Source organism: Lutjanus erythropterus, chromosome 22 (genome assembly GCF_056507025.1).
Source record: "Lutjanus erythropterus isolate fLutEry1 chromosome 22, fLutEry1.hap2, whole genome shotgun sequence".
Taxonomy (NCBI): Eukaryota; Metazoa; Chordata; class Actinopteri; order Lutjaniformes; family Lutjanidae; genus Lutjanus; species Lutjanus erythropterus.
The window spans coordinates 22,598,346-22,618,840 of NC_139338.1; the positions used below are offsets into that span (position 1 = coordinate 22,598,346).

The 20,495-nt window shown below is 40.4% G+C and overlaps 1 protein-coding gene across 2 annotated transcripts in view; it reads left to right on the forward strand.

The window, feature by feature from the left end:
* Positions 1-20,495, forward strand: part of magi2a (membrane associated guanylate kinase, WW and PDZ domain containing 2a) — a 307,253-nt gene that overhangs the window by 257,395 nt on the left and 29,363 nt on the right. For both annotated transcript variants that reach the window (XM_084710530.1, XM_084710531.1), the window contains 2 exons: positions 8,181-8,212; positions 15,724-15,931. In XM_084710530.1, coding sequence (XP_084566656.1) covers positions 8,181-8,212; positions 15,724-15,931 — 240 coding nt within the window. The remainder of the gene's footprint in view (positions 1-8,180; positions 8,213-15,723; positions 15,932-20,495) is intronic.

Here is a 20,495-nt window from a genome sequence, read left to right on the forward strand (position 1 = left end):
TGGCACGTCAAGTCCGTCGCTCTCTGTGTCTGCTGGTTTGTCTACAAGGGAATCACAGATTTGCAAGAATCTATCAAGAGTTTTCAGTCAAAATGTTACCTCTTGTGAAATCTCGCGTGTCTACTGTGTCCGCTGACAGTGACATCATGGATAATTGGACTGATGACGTTGAGCCCTCAGCGACCGATAAAGGTTCCTTTTAGGATGACGATATTAACGTTCTTCAAATTTTACACCCAGTAGTTAGACGCTGGTTGTGACAATAGCCAGAAATGGATAATGGAGAAGAGCGGACCACATCCGCCACATTTAACTGATGATTCACATTTTTCATCAGATATTAAAGATTTTCAGGTACAAAGTTCTTTTCTGTTAATATTTTTTATCCACTGTGACACATCGTGTCCTCTGCACACTCAGGGAATCTCTGTAGAGTCTCTGGTCTCAGACAGCAGCAAGCAAAGGTCTGTTTATTTTGCATTTCCTTTTAGTCCAAAGTTGATGTTTGACTCAGCTGCAGCAGCCAAACTGCACAGATTCTTCACTGCTGCAGCAGCGACGGCTTCTTAACTTCTGGGACTTTGCTGGATTCATCTATACATACGTAGCTTTTACAAGCCCCCCCCCACCGCCACCCAGCAACATCTTTCAAACAGAAATTGCTGCATGAGCCGAGCACAAGAGTATCAAGCTTGCTCAGAAATTCACATCTGTTGCGAACAACAAACTAATTGTCCAGAGATCAGAAAAAACTATAATCCCCCCCCAAATTAGGCCCAAAATTAGCTAATAAGATTCCCCAAGTCGAGCTTTCAGGATCCAGCTCAACACGTTGCATCGCATTATCACCCAGCTATACATGGCGTGATTCTGTGTTGTCCCTCCGTCAGCGAGGCCTATTGTCCATTAAAATGTGCAGCAGCTGTTTTCTGCTGAGGACGATCCCTTGAAGAGTTCCCTCCATTATCAGCTGCTGTGTGCATCTGAAGTGGACAAGCAGCATAACAGAGAAGCATCTAAAAGCATATAAAAAAAATACCTCCTTAATCAATTCGAGATGTGCTTGTATCATTATTGCTTCCTTTCGCATCTCCTTCGACTAAGTTTCTACTTCTCTGGATGTCTTAGCAAACACACACACACACACACACACACACACACACACACACACACACAGCCATTCCACATGAGCCTTTCTCCCCGTTGTCACGTTGCAGAGGCAGAGCGAGAGTCGCTGGCATTGAGTCTGATCAAAACGGCGCTGTTGTTGCTGGAGGAAGTAGACGACTCAGCACCCTCGGAGCGGAAAAAGGCTCCCTGGAAACACTTCCCAGTTCAGAACTCTTTAATCTGAGTTTTGGGCAGAATTTTAAAACGAGGCACGACTTCAACCAAACGTATCCGAAGCGGTGCCAGGGCTGAGGTGGAGGGCGACACACGAACGTACGCAGTCACACACTATGGATTTACTTTCGCCCTCTTATCACAGCTTAGCTTTTAGTTTAACTTAATTAAACTTAAAATTTATAAGTGTTTTCAGAAGACTTTAAGTTTTGAGCTGCATGATTGCACTGTACAGAGTTCAGTCAACTCATTTAATACAAAGAAATATGATTAGCATATTAGCACATATCCCAGCATGCATTGCTTGAAAGTCAAAAAATTTCCTTAGGCCTTTTTTTTATAGTTTGTATGATAAAAACTTGAACTTTATTTTAGTTTTAAGTCAAACTCAGACTCTTTAAGTTTTGGAATAAACTAAAGATGGTTTCACAACCCATAATCTTGTGTTGAGATTATTTACCTTTGTTCTTTAGATAAACTTGAGCCTTTTAGTTTTAAAAAAATTGGCTACATGAGCTGTGAACTCGGTTTGTCATTATTTTAGGTGCTTTATTAGATTATTAACCATTACTCACTTTCACTTGATTGACTTTACTCAACAATTTCTGAAATAGAAAAGTTTTTCTAGAAATTAAAGTGAAATATCTCAACAAAATAGGTCGGCAAAACTCATAAATTTAATTTGAGATAGTTGCCTTGAAATTCTCAGTTTCTTGGTCGGCTGGTTCAACTTAATATCTACTGAGTCTACTGAACATGTTTTCTCACTTACAACTGAATTAATAGTTTAAAAGTTTATTTGACTAAAGTTTAGTTTTGAATCATTACAAAATTACCTCAGTTTGTCTTTTCATTTTAAGGCAGCTCGAACATTTACTTTTTTTGTAAGTTAAAGTGGTTGTATGTCATATTTTGAAACAGAAGAAAAGCTTTGAAGGTTGAGAAACTTTTTTAAAAGCTTGACATCTAAAAAAAAAAAAAGGTTTTACAATACTGAAACTAAATTCAAATCTCTGCAAACATTTTGCGTTTGAGTTTTTCTTCTCACTGCAGCACCCTTCGTTCAGCGCTCCTCCAACACATTTTCAGAGTTTTAAATTCGTCACTGCTCTCGCGGCTCTGAAAGGGCGAAGCTTTATTTTGAAACATTTACAGATGCACATTTGCACCTGTATCACAGACTGTTCTTTCAAAGCTGAGTTTACAACAGCCACTTTCCAGAGATCTGCCCACACAATTGCGAGCTTGTGAGTCATGTTATTTCTGGCAGCGTCGTCTTACAGTGGTGCTCTGAAACAGACGTTAAAGGAAAAAAGGAAGGCACAGCGTCGTGTTACGAAACTGAAGATTTCCATCTTAAAGTTTTTCCCCAGTCCACAGTACCGGTCAAAAGTTTGGATGCACTTCTCATTCAGTGTTTTTTTTTTTTCATAAGAAATGGTTCAGATTATACCAACAGTGTGCAAAGCTGTCATCAAAGCAAAACGTGGCTGTTTCAAAGAATCTGAAATATCAGAGAGCAAAGTTTTTTTCCACAGGTGTGCAGGAGAAAACCGTGGGTCCACAATAAAAAGTAAAAAGACTTCTGCACTTACAGTCAACAGCGTGTGAGTCTTTTATATTTTAGATTTTTTAGAGGCAAAAACATAATTTCCTACATAATTCCATATTTCCTAGTTTTGATCTCTGTCCAACCATTTGACTGGTACTGGCCAGGTTTTACATCACCTTTTACAAGGTTTCAAACCTGGAAAACTAGAAACACTGGGAGAGCAGTGACACATTTGAAACTCTGAAAATGTGTTGGAGAAAAGCAAAATACAAAATGTTTGCAGAGCTTTGGGTTTTTTTCTTCAGCCTATCAAGACATTATATAAGCCTTCAAAAGTTTCAGAACAAAGATTTGCCCTTTGGAAACTCAGACTGCAACATTTCTAAACTTTTTTTTTTTTTTTTCTGCAACGTACGCACAGCAGTCTTCACCATTTACAGTATTTCAAACCTGGAAAACAAAACACAGAGAGAACAGTGGCAAAGCTAAAACTCTGAAAATGTGTTGGAGAAACACGGTAAAAAGAGAAAACAAACTCAAATACTTTTTTTTTTTCAGTCAAACATCATGCAAGTCTTCAAAATAGTCTTGCAAAACCATTTTCATTAGATGCCAAGCTCCCAAACACTGAGTTTCATTCTTCAAAGCTTTTTTCTGTTTGAAATATGACATGATATTTATCCCGTAGTGTGATATCTCACTCATATCATATTCACTGTAAAAATAAAGTATTTGTTTTAACGTAAAAAAGTTAGTGTCCATGCTGCTTTATAACTTTTAAGTTCAAAAGACAAGTTAGGGTAATTTTGTGACGGTTCAAAACAAACTTTTCTTGTCAAATAAACTTGAAATTAATTTGATATTTAATCTGAAAGTTTTTTTTCTGTTAATCCCACACCCTCCCCTCACTAAACTGGTCTTGCATGCATCATTAAAGGGAGACACTTACAGAAGGACGCGACACCGGTTAACTTAGAACCCAAAGCGCCAGTTTGACACCACAGAGTTCATGCAGCTTTGTGCAGCCGAGCTGACAGGTCTGGTTAGTGTTCAGTCGAGAGGCTTTCAGCACCACGGACAGCTCCCTTCGCTCCCTCTCCTTCTCCCAGCCTCTCTCTCTGTCTCTCGGCCCCCTTCTCAACTTTCAGCCACGGGGCACGCTGACACCCACGTCCAACTAAATATCTGGTTCGCCTGAGTGAACAGAGACTCTACCCGGAGGATCACCTCGGCCACTGATGCCTGGTAGAGCCCCTCTCTTCTGTCTGTCCAGCTCAGCTCAGCTCAGGTTCTGTCACCCACTCTGAGGAGGACTGCTCCGCCGTCGCCTCTGTTGCTCACTGTGTCCTTAAAGGGATTGTATGAGGCACTTAACTGTAGTCACTGTAACAGGCTCTCCCACGGTTTGGAGAAGCAGCAGGTGAAAGAAAAATACTTGCCAAGTCAGTTTTCAAGCAAAAATGTCTTTGTAAATGTCTAAAATCCAAGCATTTTCTTTGTCATTTATGAAAATAAATGAAGAACTGGACTTTTGGGGGGAAAAGCAATTTGAAGACATCACTTTTTTCATATTTTTTGACATTTTTATAGACAAAACCAGCCATTCTCAACCACTGGGTCGCAGACCACCAGCTAGTGGGTCTCTGAGGCAGTGGTGCTGCCAGACGGTTTGATTAAAATTGAAAAAATACATAATTTTTTTGTAATCTACGAAGTTAGTTGTTATTAGTGCTCTTTCTCACCCAACCAAACTCCTTTGACAAAAACAGTAATTTTACTTTGCAGAAGACAGGAGTTGCTGGTCTGCCACTGCCTCGATCAGTTAGTTTGTTTGTGTTATTGTGTGACGTCTGTGTTTTAAAAGGACAAGTCAGATTCACCAGTGTCGCACAATAACACAAACAAACTAAATAATGCACGAGCAGCTCCCTTGTTCTGTGAGGTAAAATTACCTTTTTTGCTAATGGAGTTTGGTTGGTTTGGAGAGAGCGATATTTGGCTTATATAACAGTGGTTTGCCATCAGAAAAGACTGTCTCACAACAAAGTAAAGCAGTTAAATTATTCTAAATATAGCACACTTTTAAACTGATATTGATTTACGTGGTCCTTTTTTAGATTTTATTTGATAGGAAAGTTTTAGACAGACAGGAAACGGGGGTGAGAGAAGACATGCAGCAAAACACCACATGTTAGGATCAAACACACAGTCGCTGCTGAGGTATGTGCTCTGCCAGCTGAGCCACCAGGGCACCCATAGGTGGGCCTTTTTTTAAGTGGCTAAAACTCATTTTTCTTCTGAGCCCGTCCACAGCAGTACATTGATTACTTTCCTACACCAGTGCTCCCGCTGGTTCTCCAAACCGGGTGCATGCAGACCGCCATCTGCTGTAGGTAATTCACTAAAAATGGATGATTACCTCATATAACCCCACTTCAAATAACCTGAACTATCCCTTTTAGACTGACTCAGATGTAGGGCGACTCACTGATTGACCTTCTTTGAGAAGAAAAACAAAAATCGTCTCTGTGCTTTTGCTGTTATCCTACTTTTCAAAATATTCTCTCCTGTTTTGGGCTGATAAAATATCCCTACGTGCGCTGAAAGTGAAATTGGCACTGAGTTTTAGATAAGCTGTTGTAACTGTTTGTTTCTATATTTGTTCTTTGTTTTTTTTTTCTAACTGAGAGAAGCTGATGGTCTGAGAAACATTTCTGAATTTCCTTCTGTAGCTTTTGTTAATTTCCATGTTGTCGCCGTTCCACTCGCGGCTCAGTGAGACGAATGTTTTTACAGTGCGATTGGAGTCTCGCCAGGCCAAGACTGGGAAGGCTGGTGCATAATTCGAGCAGTCACCCCATAATTCGATCCCTCCATTTGCATACGATTGTAGCATCCCAGAGGGGGGAGAGCGTGGCAGCACTTGAAAGACAGCAAGGACAGGAATTGAATCAGGAAGATGGAGCGTGCACCTTTGTTTTTTACATGCTCCTGTGAATTTGACTATAGAAGCGGCGCCGGAGCAAATGTTTCATTACCGTTTTTGTGTGCATGTATCACATACTGATGTCAGCTGCTACTGTTGTGCTGTTTATTGTTTGTTTTTTCTTTCATCATCCGAGATAGATCTCCGGGTGTTGTGCTTGAACAATGCTGTAAACAGCAAAATTGTGCGGCGTACCTTTCTAAAGGTCAGAGCAAGATGAATGAGAAAGTCAAAGGGAAACGTGTGCCCTTTACCTTTCTGCGCCGCATTACAAACTGAACCCACTTTATTGTGAGTTTCAGTCATCCTGAACCCACTTAAGTAAAGCATTCTCCAGTCCCATTGCCTTTTCAATGTCGCTGCTGGAGCCCCGGACGGAGCTCTGATAGATTCACAAAGACCCCATTTTGTTCACAATGAGAACAGAAAACTCCTTCCAATAATAACAGCTGATATTTTATTAGATTTTAGCCGAAGAAATATGGAACCACAAGGGCACAAATAAACAGAACTCACATTTAAAGCAGCTACGTGTGTGGTGTTTTCCACATGTGACCACATGTAGGAGGCATGTTACCACGTGTGGCATGGAAATATACATATCACACCATGAAAATGTTCCAAAACAACACAAAAAGAACATAATTTTTGCTGTTTTCACCCAGTCTCAGCAATCTCATTAGTGTTTTCATTTAGAATACCATTTATAATAACCCCACTGTACATCACCTGATCAGCACCAAACAACACACACACAAAGTTTTTTTTGCTGAAGTTGCTACTTATTTATTTATTTTCAAAAATAAATACCAGCATGGTACTTTTTCAAAAAAGTACCATGCTGGACACAAGGAAATGGCGATCCATGTGGGTACATGAGACCCTCAGAAAAGGAGAGATCACAAGCAGCTTGAACATGAGCTAACGTTAGCTTAACAAAAACCATGAACCGTATGCTGCCAGTTAACTACTAGTACAGTTTAAATGAATGAAAACAACTTACCTGAAATATGAAGTATTGCATTGTCACGCTGAGTCAATCCGTGCCACGCTGATTTGTCTTTGCACGCGCTGAGCTGAGCGGAGTTGCACCCAAGATGGACCGTCCTCAGAGGGCAGCCAAAGCACGGTCGACCTGCCTCCAAGCAGGTTGCGGTGATGCCTCACTTACTGCGGCCAACCCGTGGCAACTCCGCTTTCTCACCCTCAAACAAGCTTGTGTTGCGAGACAGAAAGAAAGTCTGTGTGTTCGGCTCTCAGTACTTTTGTAGCTCCTAACTGAATCTCTGTGGTTTTACTTTTAGCTTCTCCACTGTGTCGGTTTGTATTTGCAGGTATCTGCTTTGTTTCACGTTCGCTTTCAGCCGTACAGGACTCGTGTTACCCCTGATGAAAACCCAGCGTTTCCCGATTTAGCTGCTTCTTAATAGAAGACTTTTACTGTGAAAAATTTATAGGAAGTGAAGTGTATACTGAATACTACAAGTTTGAAAATGTAAGAAAAAATCAGTGGGTGTGGAGTTACAGAGAAGTGAGCTTACCAGACGTCTTTAGCCCAGTCGCTATTAGCATGATCACACACAAACATCCATATGAACTGTTGGCAGTCCAGTTGCATTGTGGGTAATGTAGGAGCCAAGTTTTCAAGGAAGAAGAATGCTAAATTGGTGGTGATATGTCAGTGAGTGTTTACAACTTGTTTCTGCTGCCCTCTAGTGGACAAAAAAATCAATTGATGCAGCTTTAAATGTTTTTCTCAATGTAGAAAATGTTAAGATACCTTAGAATACCTCAAACACAACATAAATCCCCACTCAAATTATAATCATTATAGGAAAAGACGTTCATATCATCTTTGCCACCTGCTCATCACCGTCTATCATGTATTTTCAGCTCCGTCATTTCAATATCAAGACATCTGATACTGTATTAGTGCGTCTCAGCTGTGCCTTTTCAAGGTCTTATTTTAATCTCTCTGCCTTCACAATACAATAAGCTGGTGCCTCATAGAAATTTATATTCCATCTTCTGCTTTGTGTTTTTATCCTGTTTGAGTCTGTTGTGCTTTTCTTTGTCCTTTCCGCCATTCACACACACTGTATTCATGTTTATTCTTATTTCTATTTGGTTTATCTGTAATTCTGTTGATAATGTTTTTATTGTTATCCCCCAGAATCCCTTGAAATTGGCTTTCACAGCTAAAATTAAACCTCACACCTCATGATCTGTTTCTGTCATCTTTTTCTTTTCTTTTTTTTTTTCAGTCTAAAGCATTTTTTTGTTCTCTCAACATTGCAGGTCACTATTCACCCTGGAAGACCCCTAAGCAGGTAACATGCACCAGCCTCCAAAACTGTCCCCATCTCTGCTCTTTAATCATTAATATAAAGTAGATTTTCACTTTAGTACCAGTGGCTGCAGTGTGCTAATCAGAACGACTCTAATCTTCTTTGTTTTAAGCTCCAAAAAATGACTTTTCAATCCCTCCTTCGCCGTACTAACGCCACTACTGATGATGATTCATGGTGTGTCCGTGCCTTTTACAGCGCCTTGATACTCAGCCCGTCTTTATTGTTACAAGGTGGCCAAAAGGTCGAGTAGCCCCGCTCATAACCTCACCAGACTCTTGATCCTGCGAGTCTGAGCTAATTCATAGCCTGACTCGGTGCCATCAGGGTCACCCACTCTGAGGGCGTTTGAGTTACGCTACAGCCATTGAGCTGCTCAGTCTCTGTCCTAACTGTTTTGGCATGGCTCAGATGCATTTTCATCCCTCCTTTATCTTCGTTTTATGACATTTATTTTCAATATTTCAGATTCTTTAAAAGCTTTTTTTGCACTTTCTTATGACTTACATTTCCTCCCTGGTCATGTATCTTTCACCTCGCCTTTATTTCCTTTTGTCATGTTAAGAAAAAAACCCTCATATCTTCTCCTACTTTCTCTGCCACCTTTTATACTACTATTCTGTACTTGTGCTATTTAGTGTAAGATATATTTACAAACTGCTCATCTGTTTACATCCGTAGTGATTTTTTATCCTTAAGTTAGTTTCTTCACTTTTCACAGTTAGATTTGTATTTACTGTTATTAGTATTTCACCCATCCTTAAGAATTGGGACACTCTGATCCCATGTTTTTTGGGTCAAAATGTATTTTCTAAATAATTAATTTAAATTTAATTAATTTATTTATTTAATTTGTAAAATGTCTTGTTCTGCTTTATTTTTCTAATTTCTAACATTGCCAAAATGCCCTTATCCCAGACAAGCATTTGTAACTTAAAACAATTTCAAAAAAGTGTTAAAATCCTTCAAAATCTAAAGCTAAACATACCTGCTGATAACATAGGTGTGAAGATTTGTTTTAAAATGCATTTTTTAATGAAGATGTTGGCCTTTTAAAGTTGTGCCCCAGATTCCCATCAACTCTGCGATTTTAGTGATACCCCTCACTTCCTGGTTTAAAAAAAGATGAAAATGCTGCTCAAGCACTGATGAACTTTTTATTTTTTGACAAATTAATTAAATAATGTTACTATAAGATGTGTCTCAACTGTAACATGTCAACTCCGTCAGATAGTCCATCTTACAGAGTTGACATCTATACTGACAGAGGTGACATAACTCTCAGTTCTTTTAATAATTGAATAATGTGTTTGAAATTAGAGTAAAAATAAAAAAAAATAAATAAATAAAAAAATCCCCACTTACAAATAAGTAAAATTCACCAAAAACATCTTGGCTCGTCTTTCCGCTGCTCCAACAATCACTGACTCTGGTTGTTTGGTTTAAATCAACCTTTAATTCACTCTGCGAGATGTGAAAATATCAGGAGAAGAGCGAGAGAAAGGTCAGACATCAGAGAAGCAGCGGGGAGAGCCAGAATATTTTCACATCTGCCTTGATGAAGTGTTTATTTCAACCAAACAACCTGAGTTGTAATTTCACAACAACGTTGAGAAGGTGAAACATTCACTGGTGATGGATTTTTTTTATATTTTTAAGCATTTTTAAGACTTTATTGATGCCTTGTAGCAACCGTTTTCAAACTTTTTGTGCCTGAGGCACACCAAATGGCAAGTCAAAATGAAATCAAAATGAAATTACCAAAGAAAGTAATGGTTATTAGCTAATCAGAGGCAAGGTTCCTGAAGTGCAGGTGGAATAAATCAAAAAAGGCATCAATCATTCAAGGCCTTTGATGTGTCACACTCTAATGATTCCCACCATCCGACAACTGCGCAAACGACAAAGTTACAATAGAACTAGACAGGACACTGCCTCTCAGGCTTGCCGCCAAATTTTCCCAGGCGCCACTCGTGGTATCGACATGAGAAATTCCCCACGGGCCCAAACAGCATTTCCCCCCGTAGGCCACAATTATAAGAGAGACGTCTGTAAATCTGTTGACAAGACACCTCAAACTGCAAACAAGGTCAGTTATGACTCCTTACATGATGAATTTTTGATCCATGCAGGATTTAAATTTGTAAAACCGAAAAAAAAGCCATTTAAAACTGTGTGACATCATCACAATGTAAAGTCTATGGGCTGAGTGGGAACTCGTGGGCACGGGGGTCGTATAACCAGGAAGTAAACCAGGAAGTCTTATTAGCCAGGTGAGCAACTCTGATTGGACTGACTGGGTGCCACCTTTGTATACACTATTTAATACATCTATGATTTAAACTGGGCTTTTCACACTGCATTTAGTCCCAGGTTATGTGAGCTGTTAGCCTGGGCTAGAAGAGCTTTCATACTGGCACATTCCAAAGTGGGCTAACCTCAACTTAAGTCTCGGGCTAGTTTGCCCTGCTCCGGTGCAGGGTTAGCCCTGAGTTTGCAGGGTTATGCCCTGAAAATGGACTAAACCCAGAGCTAAAAGCAGCCGGTGTGAAACCTCAGCCAGGTTAACACCTGTGTGGGTGTACAGAGGCTTTGAACCAGAGCAAGAAGAAGGGCACTGTGAATCATATAGCCCTGGGCTGGGCTTAACCCTGGGTTAACAATGTGTGTGTGCAAAGAGGCTAAATTGTCCCAGAGTTAACTGTTAGCCCAGGGCAAAGAAAATGCAGTGTGAAAAGCCCTCAAAGGTTTTTAAAGGTATTTTTTTTAGGGTATAACTTTTCTATACTTGTATATTCAATAATAACGTGATTGTGTCAAAAGGCTCACCTGCTTTAAATTAGCTAATCTAAACTAGAGGTCAACTTTATCGTGACATATACAACCACGCAAAGTACAATTAAGCAATCAGATTCGGTCTCTGCATTTAAAGCTAGCTCCTCAGGGGTGCTAACAGCAGACTTGACCTAGCAAACCGGAGCACCCACATGAAACATGGAGGAAACCCACGCAGACACCGGTAGAACAGGCAAAATCCACATAGAAAGGTCTGAATCCTTGACCATCTTGCTGCGAGGTGAGGTTGGATTTGAAGGTAATGTTACTGTAGAGCTGACAGGAAGTAAACAGACGTGCAGTTCAAAAAACACGTGTATACGTTGCACTACATTGTCCAAGTAGAGAAGACTCCAGTCTCATCGATAGCACCCACCAAACATCCTCTTAGGTCAGATTCACTTTGTCTCTGTGTGTATTTGTCACACTCACATGTCTGCGCACGAGTGTCTCTGCCCGTCTATCTTTGTTTCTCTTTGTGCGACTGTGTGTGTAATCCATTTCATGCCTGGACGTTCTCCCAGGGCTGCTCTGACCAGCCTCTGACCCCGGCTCACGCTGTCCCCGTTCCCAGAAGACAACTGAACACCACCGGAAAAAAAAAAAACCTCCACCGTGTCGCTTTAAAGACACTTTGTCCCCGTCAGTGTTCTTCATTTCTGCTCCCACTTGATTTTAATCGATCTCCTCCATCTCCCTCCAAATAACTGTAACTCCGAGCTCTGAGGGGAAAGACTGGAACGTCACACAGAACACTCTGAGAAATAAAGGTGCTAAACTAGAACCATGAAGGGTTCCTCTTTTATAAATGTTCCACTTTGAGAGAGATCTACCTAAAACCCAAAGGGTTATACCTACAGCCATTTGTGCAAGGTTCCACCCAGAACTTCCTATGAAAGATTCTACAAAGAACCCATCCATGGTGTAATGGTTCCACCCGGAATCTTCTCTGGAGGTTGTGTTCAGAACTTTTCCACCTTCTAAGGGTGCCAACTAGAACCCATCGAAAACCTTTTAATATTCCAAGGGTTTTATCCAGAACCCACCAGTGTAGTTCTACTGGGAACCTTTTTATATTCAAAGAGTTTTAGCTGGAACACACAAAGCAGGTTCTACTGCAACCCTTTTTGCATTCCAAGGGTTTTATCTAGAACCCACCCAGGAAGCTCGGCTGAGAACCTTTTTGTGTTCCAAGAGTTTCATCTAGAAGCCATAAAGGAGGTTGTTCTGCGAACCTTTTTATATTCAAAAGATGTTATTGAGAACCCACCAAGGGGGTTCTACTGCTAACCTTTTTGTGGATTCTACTGAGAACTTTGTTATATTTCAAGGCTTTTATTGAGAACCCACGTAGGGGATTCTACTGCTGTCCTTTTCAAATTCCATAGATTTCATCTAGAACCCACCAAGGGAGTTCTACCAAAAACTTTGTTATATTCCAAGGATTTTATCTAGAACTCACTGAGGGGGTTCAATCAGGAACCATTTTACAGTACAAAAATCCTTTGGCGAACCCTTGATGAAAGATTTCAACAATCCTTGAAGAACTCTTTTTTTAAAAAGGGTTCTTTGGATGAAAAGGGTTCTTAATGGAACCCTCAGTCTCACACAGAATGCTTGACACACCCTCTCTTCAAAGAAAAAAGGGTTGTTCAGAAGCATATGGTCAGCCCTTTAAGAAGAACCCTTTTGGAACCTTTATTTCTCAGAGTGCAGCAGACGTCATGCAGAGCAGCTCTCTGTCTCGTCTGTTCACATCTCTCTGTTTTTTTACCCCCCAGTGTTCATTTGTTGGCTGCCCCGCCCCGGTGCGACTCATCCTGGCGCCTCTCCCCCCCGCTCCTGAACCCCCCCCACCCGCACGCCAGAGTTCAGTCTCGGTTTAATTGGGTATCATTTGCTACAGGAAGGCTTGTGCAGCTCTGAGAATGAAATATGGAGGAGTTTGACTAATAAGGGAAGAGCGGGGAATCGTCTAATTGTCAGATCGACCTACAGTAGAGCCGAGCGGAGCCTCAGCCTGCAGCTCCCGAGTGTTTTATTTGCAAATGAGCTTATCGAGATTTGTCTGTCAAATCCGCCCAATACTGCAGGTAACATCTGCTTAATGTTGGAGCACGTGCAGGTTTTTTTTAATTCAGTAACGCCGTCTTACAAAGGCCCGCAGTATACTCCATCCATCGGACCAACTAGATTACAGGCAGGGTGTACTTGCTTCCACAGTCTTAATCAAACAGACAAAAAGAGACAGCCAGAGAGTGAAAGAGAGATCAAGATGCTGTAGTCTAATCCCAGCCTTAACAAGGTCCCCAGCCTCTGCAGCCTGCCCTGCGCAGACGTGCTTCACATCAATGACAGACACGAACGAAACCACAAAGACTGGAAACGCTTTTGATTCGGTCCCGAAGCTTTTTATGAAGCTGATATTTATTCTCGGTGCGTCTTGAACCAGATGCCCCGTAATTCTCTATGTTAAAGCGTGCCATATGCAGCCAGTCTCGCCGCCTCACTTTCAAAGAAAAAGCTTGTCGCTCCCTCCGGATCCGTCTCTCACACGCTTTCTGACATGTCAACGTGTCATCTTGGCTATCTGCTTAGTGTCGGGTCGTGACTCGAGCCGGCCCGGCTTATCTGACACATCAGGGCTGACACTCTGACTGACTGGTGTTGTCAAAACTGCCGGTGTCACCTCAAACAGCACGACAGCATGTTCCCAAACGTGCTTTTGGATGAATCTTATGCAAATTGCGCACAATATACAATGTACTACCTCATAAAACAGAGTTTCCAGTCCACTTACCATTTTAAACTGATCTTTTCATCATAATAAGATGCCACATTTCCTGTCATATTTATCTGTTTATCTTATTTCTCTGTTTTCCTCTTCATACTCACATCCTTGATGCACTCTGCAGTCTAAATAGTGGCTGGAATTGTTTTGCTTCTTTCAACTACTAACCTCACTAACTGTCTGGCTTCCTGTCAAACGTGAATTGATCGTTCGCTAAACCCCACCCCGAACAGCAGCGGTAACGAGGCGCAGCAGGCCTGTCAAGCTTTGAATTTCTCCAGGAACCAAAACAGTGTAAAGAAGTCGATAGACTGATACCCAAATAGTTTGGAGGCTTGTGTTTTCTTTATCACCTGTTTCAAAACCAAAAACATGAGAAACCTGCTTATATGTAAGCTGCAAATGTTAGCATGCCCGGCTAACTAGCTTACATCAGACAGGACTAACATAGTGATAGTTTCAAAGGCATTAGCTAACTATATTTTGAGGGTTTTATGTTACATTAAAAAGAAAAGAGAAAGAGAGAAAAGGGAGTTTAGAGTAACATTAGCATCATCCATTAGCATTTTTATTCTGTGGTATTGTTCATTTTAAAAGGAAGTAAACGATCAGAGGACTTCTTCCACCACTGCATTTCTATAGATAGTACTAGACCATAATACACGTTCTACCCTGCAGTTCAGGAACAGTGTTGCTCCTTCATTTTTATCTTCTATGGATCATCAGCTGACGTGAGGATGGTGACTTTTAGCCTGGGAGCTTTAGCATAAATTATGTAACAGTTTATCATGTATGTAGCCATCGTGTGCATCAACTTAGGTCCTTTTAGAGGCTTTTCATTTTTAAACAAATCCTTTAGAAACATTAAAAATTCAGCAGGGGACAGAGTTTTCAACCAACTGGCTCACTGAATTATAGTGCTAGCATTAGCTTATGAAGTTGCCTACACTTGCTTAGCTAGGAACAGCTGTCATTTTCAGCAACAAATCCACAGACTTTGGATGGAAATGAAAAGCCTGCTTTTATCTATCTTCATCTGTAATCAAAGACCCACTAGTTCAGATTTTGAGTGGTAAATCTTAACAGAAAACTAAAGGCCTTACAAAACCAAACACAAAAAATCTTATTTAAGATAAGCTGCAGCTGCTGAGTACCAACAGAAGCAAGCTAACAATACTTTCAAATGGATAAGCTAACTATGTTTTGTTTTCAAGTAATGATAGAAAATTATCTGTTCAAGATATTAGAGTTTAGCAAAACATTAGAAACTTTGTCCTGCACTTTCTTTGGTTTTGGAAAGCTTAAACTCGGTAGCTGGGGTTGGCTGGTAACTCCAGCCAAACTTGCATTAGCTAGCATCAAGTTTGCCAAACAGTTCAGTTACTCATCAGCAAAGCTCTTTTGGTGCTAGCGTTAGCTTATGAAGTTAGCTGCAACTGTTCAGCTAGGAACAGCCGTCATTTCAGCCGTCACAATCCACAGTCTTTGGCTGGAAACGAGAATCTTTCTTTTGTCTTTTGTCCACCTTTACCATAATCAAAGACCCGCTGTTTAAAGTTTTAACTCAAGCAACTCCACAGTCTTTGGCTATAAATGAGAATCTTGCTTTTGTCTACTTTTATCTGTGATCAAGGAGCATCTGTTTAAAGACTACTGCAGATTTTGAGTGATGAATCTAAAGAGAGAACTGAAAGCTTGACAGGGGAAGAAAGCTGGGGATTAGCGAACGGTCAAAACTCCTTAAGCAAACTTTATTTTTTGTGTGTGTCTGTGTTGTTGTCATGGTTACCGAGCTGAAATCGACTGTCACAACGAGTGGGGGAGGTGGTAGTGAAGTATTGACCCGTCATGCCGCTGTGCTTTACAGGTGCTGGAGCAGTGGGAGTCCCAGCAGGGCCAGAGCAGCCCCGCTCAGACCAGCCTGTCAGCCCCCGTTATCCCCCACAGCGCCCCCTTCCCAACCCACCATCTCCACAGGGCCTCGGTCCCAGACTCAGCCTCCGAGGCCTTGGCCCTGGCTAAACCAGACCCCTATGACCTTTATGAGAAGTCCAGGGCTATCTATGAGAGTAGGCGTAAGTACCAGAGCTGAAACTGCAGGTGTAGTTGTGACAAACACTCCTCTCTAGCACTGAAGAAAGATGGACTCCTCGCTGGAAGGTGGAGCAGCGAACATTCATCGCTCCTTCTTTTTGTCTCGCAACACACACTCTTTGTTTTCGCTTTTGCTGCTCCGCAGAAAACTTTAAACAGTTGCGCGATCAAACCGAAAGATCTGTTGCTGAATCTCCAGCACAAATCCCTCAGCTTTTACACACTCATCAGATGATTCGCAGATATATTCCCCTATTAGCATTCGCAGCTGCTAATCCCTCACGTTATCTCAGTTGATCTTCGCTCGTTAAATGCCCACACAAGTCAACACACATGCAAACACAACCTGCCATCCGCTCAGCCTTGTTACAGACTGAAGGATCTTTACATTGAGACGCTGACGCTCTGCCAGCTCACATCATAAACAGGGATAAATAAACACTCCACGCAGCAGATGATCTTTTTGGGACATAATGCTTTGTTGCCATCCTCCGACTTGTAAAACGTGGAAAAAGCAATTTCTCCTTGTTATGATATCATCAGGATGCATCATAACTTTAATTCCCCAGGCAGTGGAAACTATGGGTGTGTGTGTGTGTGTGTGTGTGTGTGTGTGTGTGTGTGTGTGTGTGTGAATGCAGGGCTGCAGCAAGGAGTTTGTGTCTTAATGTTTCTCACTTATTAAGAATTTTAATAGTTTTATTTTTTATTTAACTTAATTTAATAGTTAACCATCCAATTATATCCTCTTTGAATTTTATTTCCCACCATGAAAGTCTAAATGCTTCTCCACATTGCCTGTAATAAATACTAGTGAATCTTTTATTAATTGGACTAAAAGTAGTCAGATTTAAACATACTGCATCTGCTAGTTTTCAGCAAAATAACAACCATGTGTAAAATTTTAATTGTGTGTTATAACTTCTGTCAGAAAACCCACATTTTCACAGAAAATTACTGAGTGTTACAGCGATTACAGCAGCTTATTACTGCCACACCAGAAAAAGACAAATAAACAGTATCACATCATAACCTGAAACTCTTGATGTTATAACAAGATTATAACAAGATATTTTCACCCCATTACAACATATAACCATATCATGTTATAACAAGAAACTTTTCTTGTTACAGGCATTTTTAACTACACCTATTATTTTTTTTAAATTGTTTCTACGTCAGCTAAAAATGTTGCAGTAAAGACATGTTGCGGAAATGTTTTTGTTTGCTAATTTTGCAGATAAATGGCAGTTAGCAAGGTCTGCTATGTTAGCGTTGACTCTCTATCCATTAATTCAACAGTAATATCCATTTAATTATAATGTAAAGTACAAAAATACACAGTTACTAAGCTGTTTGTTAAGGACACACAATAAATACTCTGAAGAAATGATGATCTTTACCTTGTTTACTCTTGATCTTGATGGCAAATGAGCCTTCTGCTATTATATTGTCTTAATGTCATGTTTTATCAATATAGGATGCTATAACGTAATACTGATACGTTTTTCTTTCTGGCATGGCAGCAATACGCTTCCATACTCAGTGGTAGTTGGGGCCGTGCTAAAAATCATCCAATGAAAAACCCACCATGTATAAGCTTTTAATTTAATTACTAGCAGAAATTCCCCTGTTTTAAAAAGCCTCTGAATTCACAGTCTGGTGCGTGCAGGTCAGGAGTTAATGGCAGTTAATAGCATCCATAAATACTGAAAATATGAATGTAGTGTTGTTTTGCGTGTGGCACTTTCTTGGAGGTTTCTTTGGCAGCAGCTGACATGAGATAGTAAAAGTTTTCTCAGGACCGGACCGGTGTTCAATCTTATGTACGACACCTGCTATTGAGGAGGACATGGCTGTCAGAAAGTCTCCTTGTCAGACCTCTTTCTGGATCTCTCCTCCCTCCTCTTCAGCGGCGGACACTAAATCAGTGTAAAGTTGTTCTTCCTTTCAGCAAAGGTCAGGCAATGGGTTTGCTGGGGATCAGCAGGGAACAGGCACAGATTTTTTAGGAACGCTCCATTTGCTGCTCTCGCTGGTGTGAGCGAAGCAGGTTGTGACCTTTTTTTTGCAACCTCAGGCTACCGGTGAAGCAGCGTGAGTTGCTAATGTCGGGTCACTTTAATTTTCTGCGAGCATTAATAGATCAGTGTCGGCCTTTATGCAAACAGGCTGGGTTGAAGAGTCAGGGCATTAAAGTCACTGCCCCGAGTGGTAGAGGCAGTTATTTCAGTTTTTAGTCGAATTACTTTCTAGTGAAGAAATCGTTCCTATTAAAACTGTTCACAGAGTTTTCTGCGGATTATCCAAAATAACAGGACACCGATTCTACAAAAACATGGGGCAAATAAAACCCAAATTATCTGCATGGCTAGATAACGTTAGAGGTAAGTAAGAATAAATGTTGTTTGGGTGAACCAACCCTTTAAATGTTCCCTTACAAATGCAGGGAAAAGGCACAAGAGAGAGCTGGCATCAGAATCAAGTCTTTTCAATACAATATTAATCCTGGATAATGGATCATTAAAAAAAAAATCACTTTGCTGTTGTTTTTATAGATTTATGCAATGATGTTATTCAAAAATAGTGGAATTTTCCCTTTTTTCCTTCAAGTTTCCTTTTCCCGCATACATTTCATAAACGTTTTTACTGTGCTGAGGTTTAAAGGGATAGATTATTTAATGTGGGGTCATATGAGGTACTCAGACGACCACCAGCGCTGATGCTAAGCAGTGAACTGCTTCTGACAGGGTCGGCAACAAAAAGTATTTTAGCTGCTTAAAAAAAGGTCCACCTAAAAAAAATCAATATTAGTTTTAGTGTACACTATATTGATAATAATTTCATCACTTTATTTTGGTGTCAAACAGCTGTTTCTGACGGGAAATCGCTACTTTAAAAGGCGAATAATCTCTCTCCAAACCAACCAAACTCCATTGGTGAAATTAATCATTTTACTTCACAGAACACAATAGTTGCTGCTCTACTGTTACCGTCCCATATCAGTTTGTTTGTCTTTTTGTGTGACTTAGGTCAATCCGAACTATTCTTTTAAAACACAGAAGTCACACAGTAACACAAACAAACTAACCAGTCGATGTAGTAGCAGACCAGCAGCTCCCATGTTCTGTGTGGTAAAATGGCTGATTTTCCCTATGGAGTTTGGTTGGATGGGAGAGAGTGATATTAGGGCTTATATAACAGTGGTTTCCCATTGGTAAAGGCTGTCTGCTGCCAAGATAAAATGATAAAAATATTATTATAAACATAGCATACACTTCATGATTTGACTACTGATTTGTTTAGGTGGTTTTTTAGGTGGTTTTGTTGCTGACCACGTCCACAACAGTGCTGGTGTCCCTCTCTGCTGCAACAAACTGGGGGCCTGCCAGCCGCCATCAACATTAAGTACCTCATAGAACCCCACATTAAATGATCAGAACTACCCCTTTAAAGCTATTTTAATCTTGGAAACAGCAGTTTGCAAAACAATCTCACCTTAAGGTCCCTTGTTATGATGTTATCGTCATCAGCAGATAAAGTTGCCAGCGTAGACAAAAAGTGTAAATACTCCCACACACTCTGTGACTCACTGCTGGTATGATTATCAAGAATGTTTCTGTGTACACCACCTCCGTCAAGTACAACATGAGCAAACATCACGGCTCCTCCACACATATTTATGCTGTAGATGCTGGGTGAATTATCCAATCAGAGAATGACACAAATGAGGTCAACTGGTTAATCAAGACCTCGAGAAAAACACAAACATCTAACAATTTGTGTAGTTTTTAATTAAAAGTCTTAAGGATTTAGGATGGTGGAAGTTTTTTCCTTATTTACTGTCGTCATTTTTTCTTATCCTTTGATAGTTTGATGAGGTTAACCCGTTAAAATCCACCACATCAGCAGCACGCTGGATCCAGACAAACCGAAACCGAAAACTCATCAACCCATCAAGGTCTGAAATTTAGAGATGGCTTACTGAAGACGACAACCAAAAAATAGTTTTTCCACTTTGTTACTGTGAATATATTGCGCATTATTTAGTATTATGTCATTATTGACAACCAAAAAAAAGGAAAAAGATTGAATAAAAATAAAATCATCCTTACCTCTTGAGTTAATTATTTTCATGAGCGTACAGTCATCGTTTTGTTTGCCTTCTTTACCTAATTACCTGGATGACAGTGTTTTCTTACGTTGTTTAATTTGACACTTGATCCTCTGATCGTCTAAATGAATTAATAACTGCTGTGCTTATGAAACAGCTGTGATGTCTGACCGTATGTCTTCTGGAGGTTGAGTCGACCAAAACACTGCAGATAAAAATACCAGCAGTAAGTGAGACAGGGTGCTGGAATTGTTTTCATTTTTATGCAAGCTGTGCTTCCCTCCCAAACATTCAGATTTATTGATTTCGTTCTGAACACGGATGAGACGAAAGGAGAAATATTAAAGTCCCAGGTTTTCAGAAATAAGAACTGCAGTCCAAACAGTGCACTGGAGCCATAAATACTATATTAAATGAGTTAAATTATTTAG